Source organism: Quercus lobata, chromosome 3, assembly GCF_001633185.2.
Source record: "Quercus lobata isolate SW786 chromosome 3, ValleyOak3.0 Primary Assembly, whole genome shotgun sequence".
NCBI classification, from domain to species: domain Eukaryota; kingdom Viridiplantae; phylum Streptophyta; class Magnoliopsida; order Fagales; family Fagaceae; genus Quercus; species Quercus lobata.
The window spans coordinates 54,488,616-54,515,704 of record NC_044906.1 but is presented as its reverse complement, the minus strand read 5'-3'; the positions used below and the strand labels follow the sequence as shown (position 1 = coordinate 54,515,704).

The 27,089-nt window shown below is 34.7% G+C and overlaps 2 protein-coding genes across 5 annotated transcripts; both read left to right on the top strand.

Moving 5' to 3' along the window:
* Positions 1-6,753: 6,753 nt before the first annotated feature.
* Positions 6,754-11,370, top strand: LOC115982273 (NADH dehydrogenase [ubiquinone] flavoprotein 1, mitochondrial). Its single transcript, XM_031104826.1, has 3 exons — positions 6,754-7,043; positions 8,332-9,788; positions 11,335-11,370. The coding sequence occupies exons 1-2, from the start codon at positions 7,041-7,043 to the stop codon at positions 9,778-9,780; spliced, it is 1,452 nt and encodes a 483-aa protein (XP_030960686.1). The 5' UTR covers positions 6,754-7,040; the 3' UTR covers positions 9,781-9,788; positions 11,335-11,370.
* A 3,146-nt stretch (positions 11,371-14,516) lies between these two features.
* Positions 14,517-25,999, top strand: LOC115982272. Of its 4 annotated transcripts, none has more exons than XM_031104823.1 (9): positions 14,517-14,536; positions 19,018-19,881; positions 20,664-21,622; positions 22,607-22,892; positions 22,989-23,195; positions 23,985-24,158; positions 25,014-25,202; positions 25,277-25,390; positions 25,512-25,999. In XM_031104823.1, exons 2-9 carry the CDS (start codon positions 19,072-19,074, stop codon positions 25,836-25,838), a joined length of 3,066 nt encoding a protein of 1,021 aa, XP_030960683.1. In that variant the 5' UTR covers positions 14,517-14,536; positions 19,018-19,071; the 3' UTR covers positions 25,839-25,999. The 4 variants fall into 4 exon arrangements, 3 of the variants coding, with proteins under 3 accessions (XP_030960683.1, XP_030960682.1, XP_030960684.1); XM_031104822.1 differs by lacking the exon at positions 14,517-14,536 and adding an exon at positions 18,116-18,309; XM_031104824.1 differs by lacking the exon at positions 14,517-14,536 and adding an exon at positions 18,116-18,344.
* Positions 26,000-27,089: the final 1,090 nt, after the last annotated feature.

Here is a 27,089-nt window from a genome sequence, read left to right as displayed (position 1 = left end):
TGAGTTGGGTATGTAATTATCCATTTATCCATTTATGACCCATTTATATATAAATTAATTATCCATTATCCACCCAACCCATTTAATCCAATATGACCCCTCTAAAACTAGTTGCACTTAACCAAGCTCTCTCTCTCTCTCTCTCTCTAAAACAAATAGTGCCAACCACTCAGATCAAAATTATAAGAGTGCCTTTGGATTATACAATTTCTGGTAACCTCTTTATATAATATTTATAAAAAATATATATATATATAATTTTTGATAAATTTTATGTTAAATGTGTAACGAGTAGTTAAAAACTAACTCATTTTTTAATAAGTTAAGATTTATATTATTTCAAAAACTAATAAATAAATAAACTGAAAAAAGAAAGAAGAAAAAAAAAAGAAGCAAACGGCAAATCAACTTCTTCCAAAGGCACACTTAAATCAAAATTTATCCAAAATATAATTTAATCTTTTTTTTTTCTTCATAAAATTAAAAGAACATGATCCCCAAAACTTTCAAAAGGCCTAATAGTCCATTTAGAGCTAGAATTCAGCCCATGAAACGTAGTTTAACCGAAGATGTTTCCGTCGTCAACGTCACAAGCTCCGCTGTGAATCTCGTTTTCCTAACCAGAGCGGAACGTGAAGCCTTAGCCCTAAAACGCCATAAAAAAGAAGTCAATGAAATCAACGAAATCTGTCAAAGCCTCCTCTCCTCCACTTCCAACAACCACAACCACAACCACAACCACCACAACAGCAACGATCTAAGCAAACCCTCTGATTCCGATCGCCATCACGATTGCGACCGAGACCGTGACTGTGATCATGATCGTGACCGTGACAGGTGCGACCGTGACCGTGACAAAGATTGGGAACGAGACCGAGATTGACACGATAGAGACCATGAGCGTGACGAGGATGCTAAGTCTCGCAAGCATGCGCGGTTGGAGAAATTTGCGGTGCGGGAGCGTGAGAAAGAGAAATTCAGATTCTCGTATTTGGGTTTATTTAAATTTAAATTTTAGATGAGTTTAGTGGGTATTAGTGGATTTATCCATTTAGACCCATCTAATTAAATAACCAAATGGATCTTTACCCATTTAACCCAAATATTCAAATGGATTGGGTTAAGACTTATCCAAATAAGGTGGGTCATGGGCAGGTTCATGGATATGAATAAAAATTGCCACCCCAAACTATAACGAAGAGGTCCATATTATGCAATTTTGGTATCTACATTTACTATAAGGAAAAGGTCCACATTGCTTTTTTAATGAAAAAAATTATATAAAATCTTATATGGGATCTAGGTTCATTAATGATTTGGATTGAAAATTTAAGTAACATAACATAAATGATACATTAAAAATTCAATTAAACCACACTTTATTTTTTTTTAAGGGGTTCTAATCCTAACATAGAGTAATACTTAGGTACTTCTGGAACATGATGGATGGTGCTCCCTTTTCTTATATTCATGGTGGGGTTTATTGAGTAAATTCATGATGAGGTACACCATGAATGTAAGAAGAGAAAGTATCATTTCATTATACTCCAGGAGTGCTTAAGAATTTTCCTACTAACATAAGCTCATTCCATTGTTGTCTAGGAAAGTTATCTACCATTCATTAAAAAAAGAAAAAAAAGAAGAAGGTAAGCAAGCTAATGTGAAGCTTGGTTTGTTTTGACATAAAATATTTTTAGGATGAAAATGTATTTAGTATAAACTATTTTAAGAGAAAATGATGTTTTTTCTTATCTCTTTTCTATAAATTATTAATTAATGGTCTATTTAGTGGGATGGAAACGAGGAAGATAGAAAATAATTTTATTTATTTATTTATTTATTTATTCACATGTTAGCAATATGTTGATACAATGTGAGATGTTGAAATATTCACATCAACTTGTACAAAAATTCTTGTTTATTTTACTAGAAGAACTTACTTTTTCTATTTTACACAACTATTTTTCAAAAATACCCCACATCGTATTATATGATGATGGATGAAATTAGTGAGTTGACACTAAATTTCATTAAAATGTTATTTCTTTATTCATTTTTTATCTCTCTCTGTCTCTCTCTCTCTCTCTCTGTCTCTCTCTGTCTCTCTCTCTCTCTCTCTCTCTCTCTCTCTCTCTCTCTATATATATATATATATATATATATAAATAAGTAAAGAAGTATTATAAAATAGATTTGCATATGAATAGTAACCGTGTATATTTAGTTATTTACATGATTATTATAGCAACAATCTAAATTTACATAAGTTTACATACACTGATGTTGGTAATTTTTTCATTTTTTGAGTTAAATATGCAAAATTTACCCCTTATTTTATTATACATTAACTAGTACGAGTGCTCTTAGAGAAAAAGAGATAGAATGAAACATACCGTTGAAACTAATTGCTTTTTTTTTTCCCAAGTTTTATTGTAAAGGAAAATCATGAAATACAGAAAATGTTTTGCACTTATTACTACTGTTGATAAGTGAAACTGTAAAACATGTTTCACAAGTGCAACTGAGATTCTTCGTAAAGGAAAAACAATTTTCAAAAACAATTTTAAATATCGGAACAAATGGCACTTAAAATGTGAACTTTTTGCCCAAAATATAAAGGTGATAATATGTAGCTAGGAAATCAACAAAGTGACTAAAATAAAATAAAAATTACAGGCAAGCTACAGCATACAGTGCATGGGGGACCCAAATTCCCATGCCTGTTTTGTTTTCTTCTTAGTCAAAATTGTTGCGACAACATGCGGCATGGCCGTTTAAGTGCCAGATTGTTTCGGCTTTCCCAACCCAAAAAGTTCGTTTTGAAGAAAGCTGAACCACAAAACCCGTTTGGTTAGGTATAAAAAGCAACTTTTTGGAAAAAGTTGCATTTTGGGATTGTGAAGAGAACACGCAAAGTGAAAAAGGAGCTCTGAGGTGCATTTTGGAAAAAGTCTGTGCACGTTGTCATATATCCATTGGACGATCTTGGGCAATTACCAAATTGCCCTTGCCTTGAAGCTCACTCATGCCATCCTCTCTTGACTGATCCAGACCGATCTTCTTCGTCTTCTTCTTCTTTCTTCTTCCTCTTCTTCCTAAAATTGCCCACTGTGTTTCAAAAGGCAAATCACACTATCTGCAGCCCTCAGTTTTAGAACTAGATCTCATCTCTTTGCTACAGTGGGTACTGTCAAAATGAATTGCGTCTTGATTCTTGATGAGAATCATGATCACTTTGCGTGGGTGTGGGCTGAGAGAGGTATTGAAGATTTTTGGTGAAATTAAGAGAAATTACTTGTGAAGATCAAGATGAAGAAGAGCATGGGTGTGGGCTGTCTGGCTGAATGTGTGGAGGAAAGTAGAGAAAGTGAAAAAAGAAATGGTATGTTTTGGAATGAGAGTGGACGAATTCTAGAAGCTTGATCTTCTGGTGTGTTCTGATGAAGAAGATAAGTATAAAGAAAAGTCAAAAGTGAAGATAGGGAGAAGTAAAGAATACGTGTGTCGGTGTGTGAAGGAGAAAAAAAGATGAAAAAAAAATATAAATAAACGTGTGGATGAAAGAAAAAGAGATAAAGAGAAAAATAAAATAAAGAATAAAAAATTAAAACTAAGAAATGCTACTATAATATTTTCATAATAAATCTTAAGTAGTGGGTTGTTACCAGCTAATACTAGTGAAAAAAATAATTTAAGTGGAGTGTTCAAATTAAAATCAGTAACAACTTACCACGTATGATTTGTTGTGAAAATATTGTAAAAATATTTTTACAACAAATTTTAGTTAACAATATTGTAGGGCCAAAGAATTTGTGATCCTGGCCTATTCTCCATTAGGGCCCAAGGCCCGCGTCGAGGAGAGGTGTTGCCGAGGACATGCACTGAAAGTCCAAATGGCTTAGAGATATAGCCGAGGACGATCCTGTCCTCGGCATCCCAAAATCTAGAAGAAAGGAGCGGCACGCCATCAAAGGCAGCCCCTAGAAGAAAGGGCGAGTACAGTGTAAGAGCGGTTCAAGGATAAGCTGTCATCTCCGCATTAATCGCGCCAACAAACGTCTTGGCCGCATTAATGGGGAAAGAACCCCTGAACAAAGTGGCGACAAAGAACAAAGGAAAGACTGTCATTACTGCAATTAAGTACTCTGCGCCTGATAGAGCCATGCTCCTCATCTTTTACAACCACCCCCAACCACTTTGGATATGGGCTGATAAGACCAGTATCAACCTTATAAAACTGAACCTACACGTAGACGTTCGGGAGGGGAAAAAAGCTAGTATAAAAGGAGGAGGAAGCAAGCCAAAAAAAGAGGGAGGCAGATCATCTCCAGGGCTATTGAACCCCATCGTAAAAAGAATAATAAGAACGTTAAGCTCCTCGGACGAAATTCAAGGACTGGAGCCAGTTAGGCCGTGCTAGAGAGAAAGTCTTCTTGGACAAACTCAGTTCACCTCTGTGCAACCATCATGAACACCATGACTAACAACTGTCCAATGACCAAGGCCTAGCCTTTTAGCCCACTCTCTACAAATTTATTGTTTGGGCCTTTAACGTTCGAACTCAATACACCAATTTGGGGTCGTTACAAATTGAGTCCTTATAAATATTTTTACAACAAATTTTAGTTAACAATAAATTATTATTGTTGTTATTATTATTATTATTAAGTTTTTTTTTTTTTGAGTAAATATTATTAAGTAGTTGATTTAAGTATGAAATAAACCCCCTTATATATACATTGTTATTTTTGGTAATTTACAATTCAAACCGCTATTTTTATAAGTTCTAGCCAAACACTCAATTTTTTCAAAAATCACTTTTTAATAACTTTTACTAAACACTTAGCTTTTTTTAAAAAAAACTTTTTTATACTGCACTTTTTGAAAACTCAACTTTTTCAAAAAGCTCAGTTTCAAAAAGTTAAACCAAACTCACCCAAACCCATTTAGAAAACCAATTTAGACTTTTGAGCGTGTGTAAAATATGACCCATCGAAGGCCTTTTGTAATCTATCATGCTTCAAGGGCCCCTTTTGTGCACTGCACATAATCTAGGATCAACTTTGAGCAAGGTTTTTAGACTCAGATCTGACCGGATGGTCCGACCTAGTTAATTAGGAATCTCTCATAAATGTGATTCTTTTAACCTTGTCCTTAAGAACTAATTTATGCCAAAAAAAGTATGGAACCATTCGAACCGTGGTCCAATTGCACAGCTCTAAGAACCATGATCGATTCTCATGGTTTGAACAATTCCCTACTTCCCTTTGAATAAATACACCAAAAACAAAGACATGGTGAGAAAAGAAGAACCGTGACTTGTACAACTACAATAAAAACAAAACAAACAAGTCATGGTGGAAAAGCTGAGAGTGAAAAGTGGAGAAGGAGCACCTGTAGTCTGCTAGTATGGGGTTGAAGATGCAAATAAAAAAAAAAAAAAAAAATCAAAGAGGAAGACAAAACATAAAATGATAAAAGTGAAGATAAAGATGAGAAGAAATTCAAAAGTGAGAAGGGTAAAAATCAAGGAGTTAGAGACTAGAAGCCGTGTAGATGAGAAAATACGAAATAAAAGGGAAGTGAAGTGGTGGTATGAAACTGAAATGTGGAAATAAAGGCAAAGAAAGACTTGCGGGTAGGTGGGGATATTTAATGAATTGTCATGTTTCACTTTTTCATTAGTTGATACAGTCCAACACCCATAATTAAAGGACAAAATTTAGTTACAAAATTGGTTGTAATTTTAGGCTACAAACTCACTCAATAAAATAGATATTATTGCATATTTTGAAAATCTAACCGTTGAATTACATGTTCTTTACACTCTTAATACACATGTCAATTTTTGTGTCAATCAGATATTATTTACTATATAATCTATAATCTTATATTTTATGCATAATTTTAAATTACAAAAACTTGCAATTTAAACATTTATTGATGACATAACTATTGATTTTTAATTTCTTGAAATTTTGCAAATATGAAGAATATAAGAAGAAGGTGAGCGTTTGGATTGAAATTAAAGTTGCGTTTTCTGCGTTTACGTTTTGCCTTCTTCTTCTCTTTTTTTTTTTTTTTTTTTTTTTCTACACGTGAACAGTAACCTCACATGGGTTCACTGTTTACATACTGTTCACACATTAAAAATATTAAAAATGGGTCCCATGATACTATTCACACATTTAAAAATTATTTTGCTACAGTACTTTCAGTTTTCAGTTTTCAGTTTCAGCAACAATAAACTCAATCCAAACGGACCAAAGATATAATCCAATGGTGGATTTGTCAAAATTTAACTTCAATAAAAAGATATTGAGTGAGTTTGTAACCTAAAACTATAATTGATTTTGTAGCTAAACTTTATCCTTAAAAATTTGCTACTATGCTACTGAAAGCTTGTACTTGATTACGTGAAGTATAATTTTGTTGATTTCGTTCATTTCATGGTTCAGATTAAATTTTATGAATCTTAAAATTTATAGTTAAGTCATTTAAAATTTTAACTGATATCAATTTGTATAAGAATGGACAAGATTTGAAAGGAGAGATCCTGATCTATGCTCTAAAGGGCTTCAATACTAGCCATAAATGGCTTGGGTTCAAGCAAGTCAGATACAATGTTGCACTTTATAGCCTGTTCTATTTCAACTAGTCCAAGCCCATTTCATTTTTTAGAACCCCAAAATTCAACCCAAATATAACAAGCCCAATTAATACAACATAATAAACAGGCCCAAAATCAGAACCGTTGTTCCTCACTATCACTACGTGTAACCTACAGTCATCACAAAAACCACCACAATCTCAACCGTAAGAAATAATCACCACCACAGTAGCCCATTCCATCAAGAAATCTCCACCGTCCATTCTCCGCGAGAGTAGAGAATCATTTCCCCACCTGCCGTAAAAAATCCTCCAGTTCCTATTCCCGTTCAGTCCCTTCAGACTCAGAGACTCTAAAAACTCGTTCTTGTCAAAATCACCTGAAACACAAAATCGCATCGGAGCAGCTCATCTTCCAATCATTTCTCGCTATGGTACGCATTTTCACATCTCTCACTCACTCACCTTCTTCTTCTTCTCCATCTTCGCCTTTTCCGTTTCGTTTTGAATCGTCGCCTTAGGGTTTCACTTTCACACTCATTTCCGCGTTTTTATCAATCTCTGTATGAATTATGGAGTTCTATATTAATTAAAAACCAAGGACCATGAATTTTCGTGCTCGTGATAGATCTGGTTCGAAATGTTCTGTAAATTTGTGAAAATTTTAGGTTCGGTTGAAATTCCCAATGGATGAAAAATTTAAGAGCTTGATTTTCTTCTTAAAATTATATATTTTTTATTCCATTACAATGTTTCAGCTGGAAAATGCAGTAATCTAATAAGTTATAACAAGGACGACTCGAGGTTTTCTTGCTTAGAATTTGTTTGGATGAGCTTATTTTCATCTTAAAATAGAATGTACAGCTTTTTTAAGCATCGTTGTTTTCTTCAAAGTAGTGTCTTGGCCTGAAGGTAAAATGCAATCATCACGGAGTTGAATGCCATAAATTTGAAATCCTATCGAATCTATCAAAAAATAAAAAGTACTCGAAGGCAGTTAAATACCTGCACTACTGAAGAAGAAGAAGGTTAACAAGTTATAGCACAAAGTTTTTGTTTAGGTAAACAGATATCGATTCGGCCTTGTCAAATTCATTGCCAGTATTTGTAGAAATTTTTGGTTCTATTATTGAGCATGTGCTTCTGCTTTTGGTCAAAAGCCTTCTTTTAGAAAATATATCTCTTCAAGAAAAAGTTTAACTAATATGACAGTATTCATCTAAATTCTAAACTAATGGAGCCTAGGTTAAATGTAATCATAAGATGACACACCCTAGACCTAGACATATATTTCAGTCTTCTTTTCAGGTCAGTGTTTTGCTGTTGATGTTATTTTACCCCTGGGTGTTAGTTTTTCAATTATACTTGTATGTGCATTGGGCATTTTGTTTTGGGAAGAACTTATGTTCAGTTCCTTAGGTGCTGTGCATTAGGTTTTCCAATTAAATTCAAACACACCGTTGCATTGACCGATATAGCACAAACGTTGTTATCTTCTCCAAGGACAATTGAATTCAATACAGTTATGTGTTTGAATTTAATTAGAAAATATAATACATTACACCTAAGGAACTATATGTAAGTTTTACCCTTTTGATTTATGATAAGGTAGGTTAGGATTGTTTGGTTATACTTGGTAATGGACTTAAATTGTACATAAGCAATTCGACTGATATGACTTCTTTCATCTGAATGTAATATTTGTATGTACTCTTTTGATAGGCACCCATCAAGGGTATTCTTTCTTTGCAAAGGGCAGCTTTAGCTCAGCGTCACAGTAATTCATTGGGCCTAGGCTTTAGAACATTCAGCACTCAGGGTGCAACAACAGCTGCTACTCCACCACCTCCTCCACCTCCAGAGAAAACCCATTTTGGTGGCTTGAAAGATGAAGACCGGATTTTTACCAACTTATATGGGTTGAATGACCCTTTTCTCAAAGGTGCTATGAAACGGGGTGACTGGTACAGAACGAAGGACTTAGTACTCAAGGGTGCTGATTGGATTGTTAATGAAGTCAAGAAATCTGGCCTTCGTGGACGTGGTGGTGCTGGTTTTCCATCTGGCCTCAAGTGGTCTTTCATGCCAAAAGTATCTGATGGTCGTCCTTCCTATCTTGTTGTCAATGCTGATGAAAGTGAACCTGGGACCTGTAAAGACAGGGAAATTATGCGGCATGATCCACACAAACTATTGGAGGGTTGCCTAATGGCTGGTGTAGGGATGAGGGCTAGTGCTGCTTATATCTATATAAGAGGTGAATATGTGAATGAACGATTAAACCTTGAAAGGGCCAGAAAGGAAGCCTATGAAGCTGGATTTTTGGGCAAGAATGCATGTGGATCTGGATATGATTTTGATGTTCATATCCACTATGGTGCTGGTGCTTATATTTGCGGTGAAGAAACAGCACTTCTGGAGAGTCTAGAAGGGAAACAAGGGAAACCAAGATTGAAGCCTCCTTTCCCGGCTAATGCAGGGTTATATGGCTGCCCTACCACTGTTACCAATGTGGAAACAGTGGCTGTTTCTCCCACAATTTTAAGGCGTGGCCCAGAGTGGTTTGCCAGTTTTGGCAGGAAGAATAATTCAGGGACAAAGTTGTTTTGCGTTTCTGGACACGTGAACAAGCCATGCACTGTTGAAGAGGAGATGAGTATACCATTGAAAGAGTTGATAGAAAGGCACTGTGGAGGTGTTAGAGGTGGATGGGACAATTTACTTGCTATAATTCCAGGTGGTTCATCTGTGCCGTTGATTCCCAAGAACATATGTGATGATGTTTTGATGGATTATGATGCTCTCAAGGCCGTCCAATCAGGATTGGGGACTGCTGCTGTGATTGTGATGGATAAATCAACTGATGTTGTGGATGCAATTGCCAGGCTTTCTTACTTCTACAAGCATGAGAGCTGTGGGCAGTGCACGCCTTGCAGGGAGGGAACAGGATGGCTTTGGATGATCATGGAAAGATTGAAAGTTGGGAATGCAAAGTTGGAAGAAATCGACATGCTTCAGGAGGTAACCAAACAGATTGAGGGGCACACAATCTGTGCATTGGGGGATGCTGCTGCTTGGCCTGTGCAGGGTCTTATTAGGCATTTTAGGCCAGAGCTTGAGAGAAGGATCCGGGGGCGTGCAGAGAGGGAGTTGCTAGAGGCTGCTGCTTAGGCACTCAGGTTGCTATTCTTTCCTCCTTTTCATGTTTTTTAGGTGGAAAATAAAATCAAAACGCAAATCTCTAAATTGGCTGTTTTGGCATGAATGCTTTCTCTAATGTTGAAATCTGTTTGATGTTTATTTTTTTGGAGAGAGTTTAGTATTTTGATGTCTACTTGTAGCGTGGTATAATATCTATGTAGGACCACTGATTGTTGGCCTGATCTGGAAAATTGAATTTTGTTATATTTCTTTCACTGTCCGAAAAGAATCCATACGATTGACCTTAACTAATCTATTGATGATCCATAGCCAACCCCAAATTTTGGGACTAAGGCTTTGATTTTTGTTGTTGTCAGAAAAGATGAGGTATGTTTTAGGAAGTTTGTCAGACTTAGACAGACAGATGTTTTGGACAACACTTATATCTTCAAATTGAGAGTGATATCCGTAATACAGTTTGTTTTTCCTCTTGTAATCAGCATGTAGAGAGGACTGTAGTGGCTGAAAGGCCTCTACTGCAGTTTACTTCTTCTCGCTTAGTTGAGTTGAATATCGCTTCTTTTCATTTTTGAGCAATTTTTCTGCTTCCTGGAGGAGCATAAATGAGTATGGAACATTACTTGCCCAGTGGGGCAATGCATTCTTTCATATTGGTAAATGCTAGAATAATGGTTAAGTGATAAGATTCGTAGTTTCCTAATAGTTTAAGCTTTTAGGATAGTTGGTAATTTATTATAATATCAGAGTATGTGGTCCTGAGTTTGAATCCTGGCTCCACTTTACCTTCCATTTAAAATGTTAAAGAACCACTGTCTCCAGCTTAAACTTTTTGAGTCATGCATGAGTGCGTCTCATGTTATGAGTCATTGCTACTGCAACAGTGGAGGAAAAGAATCTGTTTTAAGTGTGAGTTTGGCATTAGCTTTAAGCTTTAACTTTTAGCTTTTATGTACAGCTTTTTAAAATCTCACTTTTTCAAAGTACAAGCATACTTTAACATACTTTCATCAAAAAGTTTTTAGCAAAAAGCTAGATAAGCTGTTTTCAAACGGATCCTAAATATGTTATTCTCTAGATACTAGATTAGCAACGCTGTTGATAATGTCTAGTTAGTAAGATGTGAGGTGGATACTGACATCTGACTGACAATGGTGACCTTAAAAAAATAAAAATCAATCTTTTGCCGTTATGCATTCCCTTTGGACCATATTATAAAAAAGAAGAGAGAGACACAAAGATAGCATTGTATTTAATTTGTAGTTCAACGGTCAAGGATGTTCAATGTTTTCATCAAATAGATTTAGAAGTCACTAGGTGACCTTCCACCATATGGAGGTAGGATACGTTTTAGTGCCACTGAGTTCTAGCTTTACTGGCACCTCCTCCCCCTAAGGTCATGGGTTTGAGACTCACTAGGTGCGTATGTAACTTACCAATAAAAAAACAGAAGAAGATAGGATATTTGTTAGTCATTTTTTTCATGTGGTTGCTGTTTGAAATATGGATGAGAAATATTAACTAGTCTTGCCTTGGGCTAATGATGAATTTGTTTCTGTTGTGTAGGCGTATTGCTTTAGTGGTGGATATCATCGAATAAAATGAAGACAGTGCCCCCAGATTTTGGGAGGATAGATTATTCTGGTGGTCATTTTCATATTCTGTCTGTTTTTAAGCTGTATTAAATTTGTCTTCACTTACTGTCCCGGAGAAAACATGATTCGTTCTGGATGTGCTGGGAAATCATAATTCATGTTTTATGTTTCACTAAGATATTTATTTCACATTTTGATGAATTTGTTAATAATATCTGTATTTTGACTAAAAAAAAATCTGTATTTTGTCTCTTATGTCATATTTATGCTGCTTCTGTTGCCTGACAACAACTCTAGAGTTGAGTTTGCATGTTAAAAATTGAATTTGACCTCAATACATTAATGGTGCCTCCTAATCAATTTAGTTAGCAGTTCACCTGTAATTATGCATTAGTTCCTTCTTGTTGTTATCTGGTAAATTACATTTTAAATCCCATAATTAGAAGTGTTTTCAAATTGAACTCGATTTTTTAGATGTTTCAACTTAAATTTTAAATTTCAAAAAAAAGTTTCAATTCAAACCATAAGTCATTTATGATGAGTTTGTTAATAGAAAATTCTTAAACATCGTAATTTTATGCGTTTTTTTCAACATGTCTATTCTGTAAGGATTATTTCACTCGAAGTCACACAATGTTGTTTTGTATAAACATTTTCCATTAACATTTTATGTGATATGAGTTTATGGTTTAAACTTTAAATTGAGATATGTTGAAAATTTAATATATTTAATTAAAAATTTGTGATAGTGTTGGTTTAATTTGAAACCGCCTCTAAGCTTTTTCTATTTTTGATAGGTCAACCACCTCTAAGCAAATGAGGTTTACATCTTTTTCAAGTTTCAACAAGCAATACATGCAATTGTTGCCATCCAAATGATGCATACATGACTTGAAAAGCACAGAGGGTGAAAGATCCCTATCAAATGCATCAACATAAACTATTTGCAAAATTATTATTGCGTGAGCCAGCACAACCGAATTGTATTCAAGATAATTATATAAAAAAAAGAATCCTTCAAACTTCGTTGTCAACAGTATACCTAATAATTTTCCTCCATTAAGAACTTTTCCATTGAAACTAATAATCAGAAACCACTTTAGTAATGCACATCATGAGAAAAAAAACAGTAAAAGTGATTTATGACAAGTTCACAGTATAGATTCGTGCTCTAATCTTACTTTCAAGTTTCAAAATAATGATATTGATTTATGCCTATGCAATGCACAGCTTAATCAAGACCTTGATTCTGTCTAGCACTTCAAGAGATTCTGGTTTAGCCCTCGGTTCCCCTGTCCGTAGGGGATTCAGCGGACCAGAATCTTATGGGTCTCAAGAGCTAGCCCCTTGACAAGTGCATGGAGGCGCATATCTGATGTTCGAAGCCTCTTGAACTGCGTTGTCTAGCGATCCTCCCCTCGTAATGAATCATTTCGAAGCATGACCCAAAACGGAGGCTGAGCTATGATGATGGCGGTGTGTTCCTGGAAATGATGGGGGGCTTCGGTGCAGCTCACATTGCTGCCAAAACTGTCCTCCTGAGGGATTCTTGTAGCTTGACTGTGACTAACCGTTATATTTGCCAACGCATAAGCTTTCCCACAGACAGCGCCAATTGTAGGGTCACGTTTTTCAGGCCAAGCTCAAAATGAATGGGACTTTAGACCTGTGAGCCCGGTACAATGAATTTGTAGAGAATAGGCTAAAGAGTTAGGTTTTAGCGTATGAACAACAGTCATCATGGTACTCTTTACGATTAGGTTGAGGCAGATCGGATTCATTAGAGAGGATCGGTCCTTGCCACGGCTTGGGGAGCCTTTTCTTTTTGGGGCCTCTGGTGTGTTGGGGGGTCTCCGCCCCGCCTTTTCTGTCTTACTTTACTCCCTTTTTATAGTAGTTTCCTTCCTCCTGAATGGGGTCCCTAGGGTAGGTACTTGTCCCATCAGCCATTCCTTCTAGTTGTTGGGAGTGGTTGTAAGGACAGAGAGGTATGGCCGTGTCAGGCATAAGGCACCGAATGTAATAATGGCAACCTTTCCTCATAACACTTTTATTGCCCTTTTCTGTTTTAGTACTTTTCCTGCTCCGTGAGATGATAGGGAGTGTCACTACCGATGGCAGGTTACCTCCTCCATCCTTGGCTACATTGTGCCGAGGAGGACTCTCCTCGCGGCCGAGGAGAGATTTTTCCCTTGGGCTGGGCCTTTGGCCAATGTAGTCATCGACATGGGCCTATTGGTCTTTTACCCCACACAACTCTAATTTTATTTTGGTTTAAATTTGGGAGTTTAGGATAGGGGGAAATATTATCCCAATAAATAATCAATTATTGAGGGCCGAATAAGTCAAGAAACATTATTAATTTTCTCAAAAAAAAAAGTCAAGAAACATTATTAATTTTCTCAAAAAAAAAAAATACATACTAATTAGGACAAAAACCAAAAACCAAATGGTAAATTAATAAGAAATCTAGAAATCAATCTCTGTTTATACAAAAAATCAATTAATGTCTTGACTTGATATAAAGAAAAATTATCATGAATGGTTACTCAAAGATTTGAAATACTAAAAAAAAAAAAAAAAATTGAAAACCAAGGAGTTGGTGTTGGTATCCAACACAGAGAACCTGAAAAGGCAACGATAATAGGCTAAAAAATGAGTCCAAATCTTCTATCCCACTTTTCCTGCTCTACCCTATACTCCACCAATAAAAACTTGCCACATGTTCACTTAATTAATTAATTACTAAAATTAATTAATAATGGTAGTATTAATAAGCCAATAATAGTAGTATTTAATTAATTAGGTGAACATGTGGTAAATTTTTATTGGTGGAGTATAGAGTAGTGCAGGAAAAGTGGGACAGAAGATTTGAAAAAAAAAATAAAAGGCATTTTTCCCAATCCCAAGGCAACACGCGTTTTTTTTTTTTTTTTTGGCCTTTCGCTTTTCTTGGTCTTTCAGTTTCCATTTTATTCAAAACACTTTTCACGCTCTGACCCGTCCAAAGAAAGAAAACAACACCTCAACTCTGACAATCTCTGCATTCACAAACAAACAAACAGAAACAGAGAATTTCCCAACCCAACCCACATAACCACAACCCAACAACCTCTTCCTTTCATTCTAATCTTCTGCAGTATTCTTCACCATCACCATCATCACTCTAAACAGTCAACTCTCTCTCTGGTTTTCTCATTTTTTACTGTACGTACATTTACTCACAGTCACAGAAGTCTGATCTTCACATTTTTTTTCTTCTAAAGTCTTTACCTTTCTGGCTTATTTTGCTGCTACTTCATGTATTAATCTTAATGCTTTTATGTTTCTGTTCTTTTATTTGGATCTGATGCAGTTTTGTGTTGCCACTTTGCTTGGATTATTGTGACAATGATCATCTACTTTTTTATTCTTTAATCTTGTTGAATATAATTGTTTGACTACTGCCCACCTTTTATTTTAAATTGAATGATTATTCTTTATTATTGTTATCTCTGATTTCATTTTCTTAAGTCTTAAGGCATCTATAGCATGTTTTATTTTATAATATTGTTTTTTTGCTTTGTATATAGCTCAATGATTGTGTTGGGTCAAACCCAAGTTTGTTAATAATTTTAGATTTGAAGACCTTCCCACGTTCTCTTTTGTGTTCATATTCCTTCTTATAATCAGAGTTCACCATTTCTTTTTTTTAATGTTTTGGTGAATGAACTTCATTGCAATGCATTGCGTCAAATTTTTTCAAATTACAAGCATACTTTAATATACTTTCATCAAAAAGTTTTCAACAAAAAGCTAGATAAGCTGTTTTCGAACAGATCCTAAATATGTTATTCTCTAGATACTAGATTAGCAATGCTGTTGATAATGTCTAGTTAGTAAGATGTGAGGTGGATACTGACATCTGACTGACAATGGTGACCTTAAAAAAATAAAAATCAATCTTTTGCTATTATGCATTCTCTTTGGACCATATTATAAAAAAGAAGAGAGAGACACAAAGATAGCATTGTATTTAATTTGTAGTTCGACGGTCAAGGATGTTCAATGTTTTCATCAAATAGATTTAGAAGTCACTAGGTGACCTTCACCATATGGAGGTAGGATACGTTTTAGTGCCACTGACTTCTATCTTTACCAGCACCTCCTCCCCCTAAAGTCATGGGTTTAAGACTCATTGGATGTGTGTGTAACTTACCGATAAAAAAAGAGAAGAAGATAGGATATTTGTTAGTCATTGTTTTCATGCGGTCGCTGTTTGAAATATGGATGAGAAATATTAACTAGTCTTGCCTTGGGCTAATGATGAATTTGTTTCTGTTGTGTAGGCGTATTGCTTTAGTGGTGGATATCATCGAATAAAATGAAGACAGTGCCCCCAGATTTTGGGAGGATAGATTATTCTGGTGGTCATTTTCATATTCTGTCTGTTTTTAAGCTGTATTAAATTTGTCTTCACTTACTGTCCCGGAGAAAACATGATTCGTTCTGGATGTGCTGGGAAATCATAATTCATGTTTTGTGTTTCACTAAGATATTTATTTCACATTTTGATGAATTTGTTAATAATATCTGTATTTTGACTAAAAAAAAATCTGTATTTTGTCTCTAATGTCATATTTATGCTGCTTCTGTTGCCTGACAACAACTCTAGAGTTGAGTTTGCATGTTAAAAATTGAATTTGACCTCAATAGATTAATGGAGCCTCCTAATCAATTTAGTTAGCAGTTCACCTGTAATTATGCATTAGTTCCTTCTTGTTGTTATCTGGGTAAATTACCTTTTAAATCCCATAATTAGAAGTGTTTTCAAATTGAACTTGATTTTTTAGATGTTTCAAATTAAATTTCAAATTTCAAAAAAAAGTTTCAATTCAAACCATAAGTCATTTATGATGAGATTGTTAATAGAAAATTCTTAAACATCATAATTTTATGCGGTTATTTCAACATGTCTATTCTGTATGGATTATTTCACTCAAAGTCACTCAATGTTGTTTTGTTTAAACATTTTCCATTAACATTTTATGTGATATGAGTTTATGGTTTAAACTTTAAATTGAGATATGTTGAAAATTTAATATATTTAATTAAAAATTTGTGATAGTGTTGGTTTAATTTGAAACCACCTCTAAGCTTTTTCTATTTTTGTTAGGTAAACCACCTCTAAGTAAATGAGGTTTACATCTCTTTCAAGTTTCAACAAGCAATACATGCAATTGTTGCCATCCAAATGATTGATACATGACTTGAAAAGCAGAGAGGGTGAAAGATCCCTATCAAATGCATCAACATAAACTATTTGCAAAATTATTATTGCGTGAGCCAGCACCTGAATTGTATTCAAGATAATTATATAAAAAAAAAGAATCCTTCGAACTTCGTCGTCAACAGTATTTACGCCATGCATATCCATTAAGAACTTTTCCATTGAAACTAATAATCAGAAACCACTTTAGTAATGCACATCATGAGAAAAAAAAATAGTGAAAGTGATTTACGTCAAGTTCACAGTATAGATTCGTGCTCTAATCTTACTTTCAACTTTCAAAATAATGAAATTGATTTATGCCTATGCAATAAACCGCTTAACCAAGATTTATATGTAAATTAAAAAAAATAATAATAAAAGTATAACTTTAATAGAATTATAAAATAAAAAGTAAAAATAAAAATCATTTTAAGTTATATGAGTCATATGACAAATTTATATTTTTTAAGTAGAAGTTATTACTAAAAACAGAACATTATACTTAGATTATAAAATATAATTTAAAATAAATTGTGAAACTTCCTTTTAATATTTTGAAACCTTGTTTATTGAGTCTTAATCTTAATTTTTCAATAAGTAACTCATTGTTTTTCGCTAAAAAATAAATGAAGTATTCCCTTAAATTATTATTATTATTATTATTTTTTTTTTGAGAAAGAAGTATTCCATTTAATTGAAACAGCATAATATTCACATTTACAAAAATCATACATACATACATACATTAGGTTTTTTGTTTATTGGCTAAAAGAAGAAAGTAAAAAGAAAAAAGGTTTTTAAAAAATGCTATTGTTAGATTCTGCGTATATAATCAATTTTACTATTTAGAAAAATTAATTTAATCTAATTATACACATCTAAACATAACACAACTAAAAACCCATGGATAACAATATGAAATTTAATATTAGGAATGATTAAATTTGGAAATTTTTGAAATTTGGTGCAACTACAGCAATTAAATCAGATAATCACTTGGCATAACTACAATTTCTAAATTTGGAAGTTTAGGATAAAACTCTAATTTTATTTTGGTTTAAATTTGGGAGTTTAGGATAAAGGGAAATATTATCCCAATAAATAATCAATTATTGAGAGCCGAATGAGTCAAGAAATATTATTAATTTTCTCAAAAAAAAAATTACGTACTAATTATGACAAAAATCAAAAATCAGTTGACAAATTAGTAAAATTAATAAAAAATCTAGAAATCACTCTCTGTCTACACAAAAAAAAAAATGAGTTGATGTCTTGACTTGATATAAAGAAAAATCATCATGAATGGTTCTTCAAAGATTTGAAATACTAAATAAAAAAAAATGAAAACTAAGGAGTTGGTGTTGGTATCGAACACAGAGAACCTGAAAAGGGGACGATAATAGCCAAAAATAAAAGGCATTTTTCCCAATCCCAAGCCAACACGCATTCTTTTTTTTTTGGCCTTTTGCTTTTCTTGGTCTTTCGGTTTCCATTTTATTCAAAACACTTTTCACGCTCTGACCTGTCCAAAGAAAGAAAACAACACCTCAACTCTGACAATCTCTGCATTCACAAACAAACAAACAGAAACAGAGAATTTCCCAACCCAACCCACAAAACCACAACCCAACAACCTCTTCCTTTCATTCTAATCTTCTGCAGTATTCTTCACCACCACCATCATCACTCTAAACAGTAAACTCTCTCTCTCTGGTTTACTCATTTTTACTGTACGTACATTTACTCACAGAGTCACAGAACTCTGATCTTCACATTTTTTTTCTTCTAAAGTCTTTACCTTTCTGGCTTATTTTTCTGCTACTTCATGTATTAATCTTAATGCTTTATGTTTCTGTTCTTTTATTTGGATCTGATGCAGTTTTGTGTTTGCCACTTTGCCTGGATTATTGTGACAATGATCATCTACTTTTTTATTCTTTAATCTTGTTGAATATAATTGTTTGACTACTGCCCACCTTTTATTTTAAATTGAATGGTTATTCTTTATTATTGTTATCTCTGATTTCATTTTCTTAAGTCTTAAGGCATCTATAGCATGTTTTATTTTATAATATTGTTTTTTTGCTTTGTATATAGCTCAATGATTGTGTTGGGTCAAACCCAAGTTTGTTAATAATTTTAGATTTGAAGACCTTCCCACGTTCTCTTTTGTGTTCATATTCTTTCTTATAATCAGAGTTCACCATTTCTTTTTTTTAATGTTTTGGTGAATGAACTTCATTGCAATGCATTGCGTCATTCGTTGGAATTAAATTCACAACTTGTGCTCTTTCAATGTACTTTGTGCATGTGTGTTAAAATGTGGACTTTCCCATCAGTTTTAAATGGATTTTGATTCTTCTTTGTGGTTGTCTTCATTTGTGTGTGGTTTTGTAAATGTAGATGCATTTAGATTAGTCATACCAGCTAAGGGCTACACGGGCAGTTTTCGTTAAAATGGTACTTGGGTTAAGATCAAAGAGTAGAAAAAGCGTGCCAATTCAGGTTGATTACCTCATCCATTTACAGGAGGTGAAGCCATGGACCCCATCACAATCCTTGAAAGGTTCTCAGTCTGTGTTGCTTCAGTGGGAAAATGGTGATCATAATTCTGGGTCTTTTAGCTGTGGTGTTGGGGATGGGAAAATTGGAATCAGCGAGTCTTTCAGGCTTCCCATTACTTTGTGTCAGGAGGTGTCTAGAAAAGGCACAGGCCGTGAAAATTTTCAGAAGAATAGCTTAGAGTTTTGCTTATATGAACCTCGAAAGGACAAGGCAGTGAAAGGTCAACTCTTGGGCTCAGCTGTGATAAATCTTGCAGATTATGGAATTATCAAGGAGTCTTTAACCATAAGTGCTCAGGTGAACTGCAAACGGGGTTTTAAGAGCTCTGCGCAGCCAGTTCTTTATGTTAACATTCAACCTCTTAATAGAGATAATCCCAGCTCATCATCAAAGGGCAGCTTGTCAAAGGAAGTTTCATTGGACAAGGACATAAGTGAATCGTTTTCGCAATTGAGAGATAGTCCCACTCCCACCTCATCATCAAAGGGCAGCTTGTCAAAGGAACTTTCATTAGACAAGGACAGAAGTGAATCGTTTTTGCAATTGGCAAATGAAGGGGATGATGAGGAAGCTGAGATTGCCTCTTTTACTGACGAGGAAGGTGATGATGTTTCGTCACATTCATCACGAACCATTACCTCTTCTGCTCTTGAGACTACTGGAAGTTCACTTGCAGGAGTTTCACCACTTCAGAGTGATCAGGTATTCAATGTTGTCGCTTTCTTATTATTCTCACTGAATGCATTCTCAAAAATGTCTTTCCTCTATTGCATTAAACATTTGTATTGGTGTCATTGAGAAATTATATTAACTTTTTTGGCTGCTCTGAATTGAATTGGAATCGAATTTCAGCTTTATGTGGTTCAAAATTCATGGTGTTTTATTATTATTATAATAATAATTCTTAGATTAAATATTTCTGTAGTTTTGAACAAATTCCAAATTAAATGAACAGTCAAGCTGGAATAATGTGAGTGAGCTCAAATGCCAAGGGCCCAGTCCCATGCATTAAAACATGACAATAGTGGTTTCGTTCATCTGTACGGTGTGTGGATTATGGTCTTCTTGACTAGTTTTGGATTTAGTTGGATGAATAAGTTCATACATAAATGTATGACTCTCTTCTGAATTGATGAATTCTTCAAGTTGTACTGTCTTTAAGGTAATTATAAGATGAATAAACATGATGTAGCTTTTATTAACTTATGGTATGTTCTTAAGCCACTCTAGTACATAGGTCTGGAAAATATTTATGGAATTCACCCATTTGATGAGTCCAACTGGAAGTATCAGTTATTCTTTTAGATGGATAATGAAAATATTGCAAAATGTTCATAGAGAAGTGTGTAAATGATATGGTTGCAACTTGCAATTGTCCATCAGTTTAATACTTCTGAACCTGGCAAATGGAGTAATATGGACACAATTGTCTTTATTTTGTCGTAACAAACTTAGTTGTGTAATTTTGGTTAATTAAATTGCAGTACAAATCAGAATTAGCAAAGGATTGGGTTAAGGTTGCCAGTTTTGAGGACAAAGAGAAAAAGGAGCAGCAAGAAAATGGACGGGAAGAACAGACTTTAGAGGTGAAGAAATATCATTTAGAAGATGAAGTAATTGATAAATTTTCAGACGATGCTGCCCGAAAGCAAGTCAAATTTAGGAATGATACTCTTTCATTCAGCAGGAATTCACTTCGAGTTCAGGAAAGTGTCCCTACAACTAACAAATTAAGGCATGTGAAGTCTGTTCAATTCCCTTTTCACTCTTCCAATAGCAGTGTGATGTTTGGCAATAGTCAGTTCATGGAACAGGGAAACAATAATAATATTCCAGAAGCTACTAGAGCCAGGACCTATTCACCAGAAGCTACTTGTGCCAGGACCTATTCACCAAAAGCTATCCATGAAAATAAAGCAACAATAAGTAGCTTTTCTGATGGCAAAGTTGAATTAGAATCTAAAAGTGAAATCCTTGAGGAAGAGTTACGAGAAGCTGCTGCCTACTCACCAAAAGCTATCAGTGAAAATAAAGCAACAATAAGTAGCTTTTCTGATGGTAAGGTCGAATTAGAATCTAAAAGTGAAATCCTTGAGGAAGAGTTACGAAAAGCTGCTGCTGTTGAGGTTGCCAGTATCTATTCAACTAGTGAAAGTAAAGAAATGACTAGTAGCTTTTCTGATGACAAAGTTGAATTAAAATCTAAAATTGAAACTCTTGAGGAAGAGTTGCGAGAAGCTGCTGCTGTTGAGGTTTCCCTTTATTCAGTGGTTGCTGAGCATGGGAGTTCTGCAATTAAGGTACATGCTCCGGCTCGGCGCCTTTCTAGATTTTATCTTCATGCTTGTAAAGCAAGGTCCCCAGCTAAGAGGGCCAGTGCAGCTAGAACTGCTGTTTCGGGATTAGTTCTGGTTGCTAAAGCATGTGGAAATGATGTTCCAAGGTATGTAAAAGACCTCACTTTGTTGAATTTTTAAAGCATGTGCAGATGATGTTGCATTATAAGTTTGGCAGATTTTAAATTATCATCTTTCCATCATATAGAACAGTGTTGGTAAAAGTGCGCTTAAGCGCGAAGCGCCAAAGCTCTAGCATTTTTTGCCTCTAAAGCAAGGCACATTCAAAGAAGAGCACTTTGAGCGTGCTTTTTTGGGCTTTTATATATTTTTCAAAAAAAAAAAAGAAAAAAGAACCAAAACTAAATTGTAGCCATGTGATATTAACACTGTTGATATAAACCATTGATTTGGAATATAAAATTCAATTTATGGTGTGCTGCTGCTATACACTGCTATAAGACCCATTTTGGACTGGAATCACTCCATAATCCACCATTAATCTTATATTGACTAATTCTTATTTTTCTTATACTAAGTAATTAAATTATTAATTAATATTAGTAATTAGTCATAGCACATTATGGCTACTGGAGATTCATGAAAGGATATTGATGGTGACGAAGTACTGATATCTAGCTGATCTAAAATATTGCAATTTTTGTGATAAAATTGCAAAAGGAGGGGCTTATATAAATGTTATATTAATTATAAAAAATGACTTGATTGTTGTATTGACCATTAATAATTACTTTCAAATTTATTAATTTAAAAAAAAAAAATTTGTGTGCTTCACTTCAATTAGGCATGTGCTTACACTTTATGCTTAGGCTCCAGAGGTCCTTGCACTTAAGTGCACCCGGCTCTTTTACCTACACTGATATAGAAAAATGATTGTGTTTATTGTCGAAATTGAAAGTGCCAGTAAGCTTCAGCCAAGGACAGTTAACTGTCATTTAGTGATACATATTACTCATGCCAGGGTTCCTAATTCACCACAGAAAGCTTCAGGGAAATATTCATCTTCCAGGGCTTCCAAAATCATGTATTTCTTTGGGTTTTTTGTTGAATGTTTCTCCTTCTTTAAACAGGTTGACTTTCTGGTTGTCAAACTCAATTTTGTTAAGGGCAATCATCAGCCAGGCTGTTGACAAATTGCAACTTTCTGCTGGACCAAACATCAGCAGTAGAGGTGGTGGGAATGGGTTGGGTGAGAGGTCTTCCTTGAAGCAGCGTCAATCATCTCTTCTCGTGGAAAAGAAAAATAATGCAGTGGAATATTTTGATGACTGGGAGGACCCACAAACCTTTATAGTTGCATTGGAAAATGTTGAAACTTGGATCTTCAATCGAATCACTGAGTCTGTGTGGTGGCAGGTTAAATTCTCTCTTTCTTCCTATGGAGTTCTTTCTCATAGAAAAATTTGATACACTTTTGTTGGCTAATTTGATTCATTGTTTGGTTGTTTTCAGACTTTGACTCCACATATGCAGTCTGCTGCTGCTAAGTGCTCAGGCTCAAGGAAAACCCATGGAACAAGATATGGTATAGGTGACCAGGAGCAGGGAAACTTTTCCATAGATCTTTGGAAAAGGGCTTTTAAGGATGCTTGTGAAAGACTTTGTCCTGTTCGAGCTGGAGGGCATGAGTGTGGCTGCTTACCTGTGCTGGCTAGATTGGTATGTTAATGCATTTAAGCTTTCTTCCTCAAATGTGTATTACAAGAATGAGATTCTTAAATGATACATTTCTAGTTTGTTGATTGAAATTTGAAACTTCAAGTTGTGTATTTGTACACTCATGTCATATTTGAAACCATATGTGGGGAAGTATATTTCCTTAGAAAGTAGAAGTTGATGAAGCCATTCTGGTAGGTGAGGTATGCTTGATTGGATACATAAGAAATAAAAGTAATTAATTGGAGAGTATTTTCTTGGTAATCTATGCAGTTGTTTTTTTGCTTGTTTGTTAGCATTGTGATACCAATATGCTTAATTCTATTGGTGCTCTATTGTAATGTGGTTTACATGCAATATGCTGTCTGAACTACGTCAACACTCTAGTTCAGTGGAATTATTTTTTTTACAAACCCCTCATTAATGGAGTTCTCTTTGCACTTCTGGGCATCAAAAGTAAGAATTTGGTCTTTGCTCCATCAGGCTGGAATTTAGTTTGGGATATTGTCTAATGAAGTTCAATGATAAAAGTACCTGAAGTTACACTCGTGTTCAGGATGTTTAAAATGGGTGCCTTCTCTAGGTGACCTTGGCATATAATTCCCTTCTGGTAGCATACTGCTGTTATATTTAGTGTTTACATGTGCCACTTCATATCCCATATGATACTTGGGCATGACTATACCTCCTACTCCTATCCCATATGATACATGTTTTTGTCTTCTCTGAATATTAAGATTAGTTTTACTATTGCAGAAATGAAGTCCGATAGAATATCTGTTGTGTTTCTAGGTGATGGAGCAGTTGGTGGCCAGATTAGATGTGGCAATGTTCAATGCTATTCTTCGTGAATCAGCTGAAGAGATGCCAACAGATCCTGTTTCTGATCCCATTAGTGATTCTAAGGTTCTCCCTATTCCGGCTGGAAAATCAAGCTTTGGGTCTGGTGCCCAGCTAAAAAATGCTGTGAGTATTTTTATAAAAAATTTAATATGGGCTACTTTGATATCATCATTTATCAGCCACTTTCATTATTTTATCACGTTCTCATTCTTATTTTGTAAGACTTACAGTTCTTATCTACTTCAGTGACAATCTTCAAAATTTGTATCCTTCCTGATGTTTTTGTGGGCCCCTAGAAATGAAATGTTTTTCAACATGATATCTCACAAACTATTTTTCACTTGTCAGAATATGGTGTCAAAGAATTGACACAGGTGCATTCATTAAATAGTAATAAAAAATAAAAAAAAGAATTGACAGAAGTCTTTGGCCAAAATACGGATATGATTTGTTGTCTATAAATTTTGGATTCTTTAAAACCTTTTCCTGAACTTGTGGCCATTTTCACTACAGAGAAACCTGTCAATTGGAAATTACAAATTTGATTGAATTACAGATACTTGCTCCTGGAATATGCAAGATGAGTCCACTTTGATAACACTATTGCGACCTTTTTATTAATGGTATGCAAAGAAGCTACTTCGAAAAGAGTTTGGTCCTAGTTATACTTAACAGTGGTCTTTGTGACCAATTCTATGTGGTTTTCCATCAGAGTCTTACAAGAAAATTTCCTCTTTGAAGTTCGCTTCTTTTCAACTTCAGTTGGTGATCAATTTAAATTGCTTTCTTGAGTTATGATATATTGGATTTGTATGAACTTTCTTATTCATGATTATGTTGAAGGTATAAAAATCTGTCTTCTGGACTTCTCAAAAGGAATGAAAACAAAAGATAGTCTCAAATTCTATCTTTATGAAGATTAGCAATTCTGCATACTCTTGATTAAAGTTCTTTGCTCTCTTTTCTTTGTGCTGTCAGATAGGTAACTGGTCAAGATGGCTTACAGATTTATTTGACATTGATGACAGTGAAGGTGGGATTGAACTTGATGGTGACAAGAAAGTGGAATATGAGACATCCTTCAAGGTTTTCCATCTCCTTAATGCATTGAGTGATCTCATGATGCTTCCTTTTGAAATGCTTGCGGATAGGTCTATAAGAAAAGAGGTGAAATCCTGTAACTTCAATGATTTCAATTGATTTTTGTTACTCTGTTCACTGATTAACTTTAATATCTGCAGGTATGCCCCTCATTTGATGCATCATTAATCAAGAGGGTTCTTTACAATTTTGTCCCAGATGAGTTTTGCCCAGACCCAATTCCAGAGGCTGTTTTTGAGGCCTTGGATTCTGAGGTTAGTCCATTTTCCACTTACTCCGCAAATATTTTCTCCCCTTCTTAATTTCTAATCTGCATTCCTCTTAAGATTGCATAGGATTGTTTGCATGGAACTCACTGTTTTAGCTTTGATTTAGGACCTTGAGTTTGAAGAAGATTCCTTCAAAAGCTTTCCATGCATTGCTGCTCATACAATTTATCAACCACCTCCAGCAGCTTCACTAACAGGCATCATTGGAGAGGTCAAAAGTCAATCTACGACGAGCGGGTCACCAGTGCTAAGAAAATCATACACTAGTGATGATGAGCTTGATGAGTTGGATTCACCCATCTCTTCAATTGTAATAGACAACTTCCGGGTTTCTCCTACTTCAGCAAAACCCAACTTGATGCTGAAAAAAGATGGAGATCGAAAGGTTGTCAGATATCAACTTTTGCGGGAAGTGTGGAGAGATGGTGAATAGCCATGTTTCTTTCCTTCTCTCATACGCAGATGTTTGTAGATATATATTGTGCTTAGACTCTGCTACTAGAACAGGCAATCTTCTGGTTTACGGCTTTTGTATATCTTGATTTCATGAGAATTAAAGTACCATAAAGAAAATTTAACCAGCTTTGCCTAATTGCCTCATAGATTTGTTTGTATGGAGTATTTATAAATCATGCATGAGGCAGGGGAGCTGTTCCTCACTAGGAAATGTTTTATCTTTTCAGCAACAAAAAAAAGAGTGTTTTATCTGATCCAATCTTAAACCAAATCGGCCAAATCACACACTACACATGTTCTATGGAGTATTTAAAAATTATGCATGAGTTAGGGGAAGCTGGTTGTCTTAGATTCCCTGGGAACTAGTTTTCTCCAACATTAGGGTATGAAGTGAGAGGCTGAGAATTGAGGTCTCACATTTGGTACACAACCATATGCGATTGTAGTGGAAAATGAATGGGTCTTGGATCGAGATCATTTTAAGGAGCAAAAAAGCTCAAATTTTATCCAACCACACAAATTGGCTTTTACCCAAAATTTCTCCTAATGATTCTCATTTCTTCACTTCATAAAAATGGGTTCAAAGCCCATATTTTTCTTCTCCATTAAGAAATAGTGTTTTCCTGCTTAGGATTGTGGGTTTACATTAGATATGGTGCAACCACCCTCCTTTAGATTTCTAACTCTCAATAAAAAGTTTCAGCTCTTGGTTCCCCAGATGTGTCGAGTCTACACCTATTTATTGAGGAAGAGACTCAGAGCCTTAAAGCACGATTGTTGCCATGAATAAAGATTACTCTTAAGAAAAATAATTTTTATTATTGGAAATAAAAGATATTGTAATTGGGATAACTATTCTTATTCACAAGTTTCATTGTTAGGTTTAGAAAGTTAGTAAAAGATTATGCATATGGAAAAATTTTATTTTTTGAAAATATAATAATTTAAAAAGTTGTTACATGTATTAAGGAATAGCTAGGGGAAGAGGCTTTTTAGAAAGGAATAGCTACCAAACATGCCCTTAGTAAACTATTAGGACTCGTTCATTTTAGGGTTATCTAACTTATAATATTTATCACCAGGATAATAAGATAAGTGTAGCCATCTGAAAAATCAAGCAAATTATTTAAAACTCCATATTAGGAGTTTGTTTGAAGTGCCTGTAGACACTTGATTTTGCACCTATGATTTAATTTGGAAAGATGGTTGGAATGACCATTTATATAAC